The sequence below is a fragment of the Priapulus caudatus genome, unplaced genomic scaffold (genome assembly GCF_000485595.1).
Source record: "Priapulus caudatus unplaced genomic scaffold, Priapulus_caudatus-5.0.1 Scaffold380, whole genome shotgun sequence".
Classification (NCBI taxonomy): Eukaryota; Metazoa; Priapulida; class Priapulimorpha; order Priapulimorphida; family Priapulidae; genus Priapulus; species Priapulus caudatus.
In genome coordinates this window covers 160,913-168,883 of record NW_014577441.1, presented here as the reverse complement: position 1 = coordinate 168,883, position 7,971 = coordinate 160,913, and the positions used below count along the sequence as shown (strand labels likewise).

At 44.9% G+C, this 7,971-nt stretch overlaps 2 protein-coding genes across 2 annotated transcripts in view; both read right to left on the bottom strand.

The window, feature by feature from the left end:
- Positions 1–644: 644 nt before the first annotated feature.
- On the bottom strand, positions 645–5,499 carry LOC106809737 (alpha-2A adrenergic receptor-like). The gene is made up of 6 exons (XM_014812926.1): positions 5,394–5,499; positions 4,971–5,068; positions 4,676–4,789; positions 3,860–4,045; positions 2,479–3,333; positions 645–2,172 (listed from the first exon to the last, which is right to left on the bottom strand). Exons 5-6 carry the CDS (start codon positions 3,038–3,040, stop codon positions 815–817), a joined length of 1,920 nt encoding a protein of 639 aa, XP_014668412.1. The 5' UTR covers positions 3,041–3,333; positions 3,860–4,045; positions 4,676–4,789; positions 4,971–5,068; positions 5,394–5,499; the 3' UTR covers positions 645–814.
- LOC106809725 (beta,beta-carotene 9',10'-oxygenase-like) overlaps positions 4,753–7,971 on the bottom strand; it is a 10,214-nt gene continuing 6,995 nt past the window's right edge. Inside the window, 5 exon segments of the mRNA XM_014812911.1 lie at positions 4,753–4,789; positions 5,504–5,874; positions 6,278–6,492; positions 6,770–6,926; positions 7,206–7,347. Of these exon segments, the coding sequence (XP_014668397.1) occupies positions 4,753–4,789; positions 5,504–5,874; positions 6,278–6,492; positions 6,770–6,926; positions 7,206–7,347 (922 nt within the window).

Here is a 7,971-nt window from a genome sequence, read left to right as displayed (position 1 = left end):
TTTTGTTGCTTACTTATAGCTTTGCTTATAGCTATAATTACCTTCGCCAAGGGGTTGGCAGGACGTTATGTTTTCACCGGCGTGTGTTTGTTCGCGGCGTGTGTTTGTTCGTTTGTGGGTTTGTAACACCGTTCTTTGTGTACCGCCTAACTAAAAAAGTTATGGACGGATTGTCAATTTTTAGGATAGGTCAGAAATGGGCTAACTTAGAATTGATGAGATTTTGGTGGTAATCCGGATCCAATTAATTAATTAATTAAATAAATAAATTTTCAGGATAGGTCAGAAATGAGGTAACTTATAATTGATTACATTTTGGTGGTGATCCTGATCAAATTAATTAATTAATCAATTAATAAAATTTTCAAGATAGGTCAGAAATGGGGTAACTTAAAATTGATTACATTTTGGTGGTGATCCGGATCCAATTAATTATTTAATTAATTAATTAATACAATTTTTCACAGTGAGAGAATTCAGCTGCCTTGGCTGAGGTCTGCACTCTTCGAGTGCTCTAGTTAGTTATACTATACCTTTATATATGGTTATTTAAACTTCATTTACTATTACATTACATTACTATATAGAGCGGTTTATTCGTTTATTAATCCAATTGACGAAATAAGAAAATCAATTGACATTTGTTAAAGCCGGTAATATTTGTTTATTATTATTTCCTACGAAATGTTAAAACACAAATTAACAATGCGGCGTGTACCACGCGCGCACACACGCACACACACGCTTATGGTGCGCACACCTAGCCTACATGCACACTAACTAACGTGGCCCGAACAAACACCCACATATTTCTTCAGTCATCTGTGAGTTCTCCATCAGCACTCTCGTCAACTGAGCAGTAGGGACCGTCATCGCTTAGTCCGTCAGATGTGAACGAGGCGGACAAGCCATCCTCGGACGTCACAGACACGGACAGCGCCCTCTCTGACGTGACCGTTATTCGGGGACACGTAACAGGCAGCGCTGTCTTCGGTGTCACCGTCTCCACCTTTCGCCATTTTCGCGACATTTTTTTCTGCATTTGCCGTGTCGACGTCTGTCGGCGACCACGTCTGCGGCAGCCGAAGACGTTCTTGTATCCCTCCCGGAAGTTCCGGTTCAGCGCGCCGTAGATAATGGGATTGTAGCAGGAGTTTGCGTAACCTAGCAACAGTGAGATCATGTCGACGGTGCGTGGCACGGGAGAGGCGCCAAAGACGCTCCAGAACATCGTGACGCAGAACGGAAACCAGGAGACAACGAACGCACAGATGACGACCAGGAAGAGTTTCGCGAGATGTATTTCGCGCAGCTTCTTCTTCTCGCGTCGCTTCTTGCGTCGCAGTCGCTTCATGATGACCGACGACGGCGTGTGCAGCGTCTGACCGAGCTGACGCAGCTTCTCCCGCCCTCTCTGGAAGCTGACGCTGCTCAGACGCTGCGTAGGTGGCGCCAGCCGCATACCCGTCCCCCGTCTACTCGGTGCAGCATACTCTCCGCTGCTCAGTCGGAAATTAAACAAGTCGGAGACGATGGAGACTGTGCTGGAAGTAAATGCGCCGGTAGTGTGCGAGGCGGAGCGACTGGCCGAGCTCTCGCTGTAGCAGCTCTCTCCATCCAACATGGAGTCGTCCGCCTCATTCTCCTCTTCCACGGCAAACAGCGGTGCGAAGCGGCGTGGACTGTAAGCAGCTACGTCTAGCGGCTGCATCGCCGGAAGGAAGTATACCGGACTGTGGGCCGACGGGGGGTCGTCGTCGCCGGCAGCAGCAACATCCGGTGGGTCGCCGACTCCGGAATCCGGCCGCACGGTCATCTCAATGCTCTCGATCTGTTTGACGGTATACTGACCGGATACGGTCATGTCCGGCTGTCCGGCGACGGTAGCCCCCGGTCCGTACGTAGTCATCTCCGCTGTCGGATTCACTTCTTTCTTGCGTTTTGCTACCGGGTTCATTCTCTCTCGGCTACGCTTACACTCGATGATGATTTTCGCGTAGCAGTAGGCCATGACGCCAAGTGGTCCACCGAAGCAGACGAAGACCATGAAAAATGTGTAGGACTTGCTCGTCGCCCAGAGGCAAAAGCAAAAGGATTGTCCCGGTAGGAATCCATAACTGGCCCATCCTAATAGCGGTGGCGCTGCGAGCGCCGCTGAGACCAACCAGACACCTGCGAAAAAAGGTCAATCATCAGAGATAATAAATTGTTATTATTTTTTAATGTTCAAATGTTGTATGTGTTATAAAATCTGTTTATTAAATCGGACTTATCTTTTTCATTCGCGCTCTTTCTTTCTCTCTCTCACGCTCTCTCTTTCTCTCTCTCTCTCTCTCTCTCTCTCTCTCTCTCTCACATACTCTCTCTCTCCCTCTCTCCTATTCTCTCTTTCCCCCTCTCTCCCCTTTATCTATTTCTCTCTCACTACTTCCCCTCTCCTCTCTCACAACACTCATTTTCTCTTTTACGTTCACGTACCAATGCACACAAATATCGTATTTCTCGGGGTGTAGACCGCCCGGTAGTCGCCACAGTAGCAGACCGCCACGTATCGATTGATGGTGATCGCCGCCAGCGACATGACGCTCGCCACGAACGTCACCATGTTCGTGAAGCCCTGCACGACGCAGAAGCCGTCGCCGTGCGTCCAGCGGCCGTCGACGATCGCCGATACGGTGAACGGCATGTTGATGACGGAGACGAGCAGGTCGGCGAGGCTAAGGCACAGCACGAGGTAGTTAGCCGGCTTGCGCAGCCTCCGCGTGCCGAGCACGGATGCCCACAGCAGCGTGTTGCCCAGGCTGGCCGTGACGAGCAGTATAACGAGCACGCCCGCCTCGAAGTATTTATCAACCAGCGTGACGTCATCGACGGCAAGCGGCACCAGCGTGGCAGCGGAGACGCTAGCCGCTGAGGTGACATCCGTCTGTGCGACGAACTGCCGGTAGAGAACCGAGTTGAAGAGCTCTCCGCCGAGTCCGTCTAGAGTGTCACGTTGCATCAGCGTTGTTGTGTTGTCATGAGAAGCGGTCGCCGCCATCTTGTTTTGTTACGGTAGACCACACTGATCGTCGCGATGAGATATCCGTGGAAGGCAGCGATGCATTAGCGGTGCGCTATGCCATTCGTAACACGGTGAGAATTCGATGCGGTTTCGTGGACATACACTGGTTGTGCACTACTCCTCTACCTCCCAGCGGCGAATCACAGCTTCTCTCGCCTTCATTCTCACATAATATATGTACGCAGATGCGTGTACGCCTTTCCGCGTGATGATGCACTCTCTGGTACGAACCATTATTGCCCGGTCGTACTAGTTGTATCACCTCCGCCCTGAAGGATATGATCACATCTTGCACTGATCACCGCACGGAAGTGCACACGAAGGAGCTCTCGATGATATCACACCGATCTCTCTTTCACATATATGATGTTCTATGCATTCGTGCGACGCTATCGCGAAAAACCCATCGACTTCGTTGCACCGTGGAAGTAAGTATACAGGCGTAGCGAACACCTACGTTGCTGGTTGTAGCATGGTCGACCGAAATGTAGAGCTAACATCCTTGTGCGAACGTCCGGGGCATCACTTCCACCGAGAGCGTGAAGCATTTCCCGTGCAAAGCACGCATGCAGGTGTGGCCATTACATTTATTATACTCAACCGATGACGTAGAGTATACGTTAAACTCTGACGTATTACGTCCAAACACGCACTGCAACTGAACATGCTGAAAAATCCTCTGAATAAGGGCATATTTGGGCTTTATTTAAATACGCGATGCAAAATACCGAAGTGATAATATTAAATACATAACAAGGTTTATCTTAGACCTTCAATCTGTAAAGAAATTCGCACTTGTAGGCACAAACGATGACTTTCGCCGAATGCCTAGACTATCGGCGGAAAATATGGAATGAATCCCATAAGCCTTGATGAAGCCAACTTCAGCCCGAGCAACTTCTGTCATGGTTTTCGGATCCAAAAGGAGAAGAAAGTCTGGTCGTGTGCAGCAGGTGTCGATGACACCCACGAGTAAGATACCTTATGTGAGAGCAGAGTTTGATATTATAGAGAGGTATAAATTAGCACGTTTATCTCAGTTTCATATCAATAATATAATAATATAGTATTATATAGTACAATATACAATATGTATATATTATACAATTATATAATATATATAATATAATAGCTTTACAATTATTGGTTACATGTCTTTACATGTCTCGTAAAATATATGTATATACAAACTGGAGTCACTGTGGTGTTTTACGTTACTCACGTACAGTAACTACAAACATCGTAAGAAACTGCGAAAAACAGAAATGATTATTTAGCGATCGAAAATGTTAGAAGTGGCTTTGGATTATGATAAGAAAATACATATGTGTATGTATGTAATACTATTATTATTATTATTATTATTATTATTATTATTATACACACACACGCGCGCACGCACGACCCCCCCCCCCCCATACACACAACACATACACACACACGCGCGCGCACACACACACACACACACCACACACACACACACACACACACACCCACACAACAAACAAACCACACACACACACATATATATATATAGGGGAATTCCCTATTATCTACTCCTGATATATATATATATATAATGCATAAGAATAATACTAAATTCGCACATACCACCGTCCTCCTGGGTGCTGTCTGGTGACGGAACAAACACTGGTTCGCTGGCATGCTGGTTACAGCTTCCTTGCCAGCTAACAACTTTTCGCTACTGACATCGGACCTTCACACCTGCAGAATCAACAAAATGTGCACATCGTAGGCGATGGCCACAAACGGTAAATGAATAGTGATAATGATGATAATAATACACACACACGCACACACATATAAATATAAAATAAAAATATAATAAAAATATAATAAAATATAAATATAATAATAATAGCAGGTTCTTTATGATCGTGGATACCGAATTAGGGTAAGCCTCATTGTGAAGACCAGCGGACGCATAAAAATATCTGTAGTTCTTTTTGCTGTATTTTTGATTTAGTGAAGGAAGCTCCATTCCTACAAGCAATAATATTGAAACATGTTTTAGCATTGGTGAGCAAACCATTACACAAAGATAACGCGTGCAACGCCATCTATAGATATAATCGCCCGTACACGCATGTTTGTACGCGTGTGTTTCTGTTTGTAAGGTTTGGTAACCCACTTATATGGTATCTACTTTAAGACTGATGGTCTGCCCATAGGGAATAGAGTGGATTTAGATGTTTGTGCGCGTGCACTTTATCTACACCGAACACTTATCTCGTGCGCGTATTGCCACGTCGCGCGGTTCTCCTCGCTAGACAATCCTAGCCAGCTTCATACTATAACAGCGTCTCACCTCTCACCGCAGCCAGCACCTGCCACGTACACACGACGGTCCTGCTATCGGCCACCTCTCCTGCTCCTGCAGCAGCAGCAGCAGCAGCAGCAGCAGCAGTAGTAGTAGTAGTAGTAGTAGTAGCAGCAGCAGTAGTAGTAGTAGTAGCAGCAGCAGCAGCAGCAGCAGTAGTAGTAGTAGCAGCAGCAGCAGCAGCAGTAGTAGTAGTAGTAGTAGCAGCAGCAGCAGCAGCAGTAGCGCCGCTGATGGGTATGATAAGGCGGCGGGGCTCAGCCAAGCCTCGAGGCGTGTAACTCGTATCCAGCAGCTTCTCAAAATGGTACTCGTCGAGCATTGTTGCGTCGTCATAGCAACAGACGTCGAGGATGATGTTGTCATCGTGTTCGTATGCGTTGATCTGGTGAATGACGAGCATCGGTGGGCACTCGCAGCGCACCTTGCTCTCCTTGCCGCTCCGCCTCTCCACGAGATGAATCCGACACTGCTGACGGCAAAGACACCGGAATTTATGCAATAGTGTCAAAATACATGCTGAATCATAGATTACCGCGAAACACGCTTCTTTCTCAAATTCGTAACTGTGTGGTAGAATAAAAACGATTTACGTTATATATAATTTATATAAAGAAAAGAAAATGAATTCTATAAATTATTTATATTTATATTTTTATATTTATATATTTTTTCTTTTATATTTTTATTCTTCTTTTTTTAATTCTTTTTTTAAATAAAATTTAGTGATATTATTCAATCCCCGTTCTAGATTATTGTTGCGGTGGGTGATCATCGAGACTCCGGCAAGACAACTGACTAAAGCAGAAATACTCTAGCGACAGGCCGGACGGATATCATAAGTAGGGTGGGAATAACTCCTACTGCCGTACGTTTTTTCCCTCTAGCCACTCTAGTGCGTCGTATAAGCTCAGAGCTGATAGCTTTCTCCGCGTCACCGTCAGGATGTTGATGACTAGAGGAGACTCGACGAAGATGAAGTAGTTGTCGGTCATGGCGAAGCTATGAATGTAACTTGGCTTCAGCGGGTTCTGCATGGACACCTTGGCCACCACCTCGGCTCTCCTTACAGGCTCCGTGGGATCGACTGTGAGAAGTGTTCATGAACCTTTCATGAACCCATCATATATATATATATATATATAGCATTACGAGGCGTGGTCATTTCTTTATTACTCCCATATTCTCTATCTACTACCGACTTTATTCTAACATCAACTACACTATCAAGAGTACACAATAGAGATTCGCTAGTACGTGCTCTTGATACTATTATACACTAAATATTATTTAACTACACTCCAAACAACTGGCACGTTATATAAATAGCATGTTTTTATACCTTTTTACGTTTTGCAACATACTTTTACGGCGCTTTGTTTCATCTGGTGGTGGAATCTTTATAAACTTATACGCCGATGGAGGTGAGAAATGGCTTCCTAACAGATACGCAGAGCCGTCGTTATCGTACTGCGCATGAGCAACACATGTATCCAGAGAGGCCAGCTTTTTTAATTCTACCTGGAAGTGAAAGCTGTGCTAAAATAACGCTAATTTCGGGTTCATATGTAATATTTTCAGGCTTTCCCGTTTATCACAAATATTCACTGACAGTCTGTCCCTCCCGTTCCCCTTGGCAAGATTTGTTATCAGATATTATCTCTTATTATACACATGTACAGATTCGCGCACGCACGAACTCCCACACGCATCTACGCGTGAATATACAGACACACGCACGCACGCATGCATTCACGCGCCACGCACATCTGAGAAGAGAGTATGTATATCTCCAAATACCCTCTCGAGCGTTTCTAAACTGTCTGGATTTATTCGGAATATGGTTGCCGTTTCTCCGCTGCAGTACAACTCGCCTCCCAGGTGGACGAGATTTACAGTCGCATTGTCACTCATGTTGGTCGGTAGTATGTAGGAGACCCACCTGAAGGATATATCAGCCAGATACCATCAAGAGTCTATAATAGAAGAATATCATTTCTATTATAGACTCTTGATACTATCAGGAGTAGAATCTATTATATACCCTATTATCTACTCCTGATACTATGCGTCTACTACAAGTATACGCAACATATCAAAGGTTATCGAGTCTAAACGTGCAGTGACTTTTTACAACGCGTGCAAGAACGTTTACCTAAATAAAGCGCACTAAGTTAACGATTTAGTCCATCTAAGATCCAGTAATCTATATGTGTGTCATTACGTCTCATTTGTGAGAGCCAGGTCAGCGCATAAGAGAATGCGTAGTATCCCCATTACTTCACGGGGAGCTTTGATAAACACAAATATGTTAATATAGCCTGCAGCCTGTAACGCTGTGTTTTGATACGATAAGGATTTTACTTCATATTAAATGATATATGAGAGCCCGGAGCTCGAACGAAAATTAAATGTAAGTCTGCCGATTTTCTTGTTATTTATATTTATATATATATATATATATATATATATATATAATATTAATTACATATAGATGAGCGGTATAGAAGCAGGCATGTTCCTACATGGTGACTCTACCGACTTAGATACAGACGCGAAACATCGA

Coding starts and splice junctions, on each gene's coding strand:
- LOC106809737 (XM_014812926.1), bottom strand. CDS start 3,040: ATGGCGGCGACCGCTTCTCATGACAACACAACAACGCTGATGCAACGT. Junction 2,173..2,478: donor TACGATATTTGTGTGCATTG/GTACGTGAACGT, acceptor CTTTTTTCGCAG/GTGTCTGGTTGGTCTCAGCG.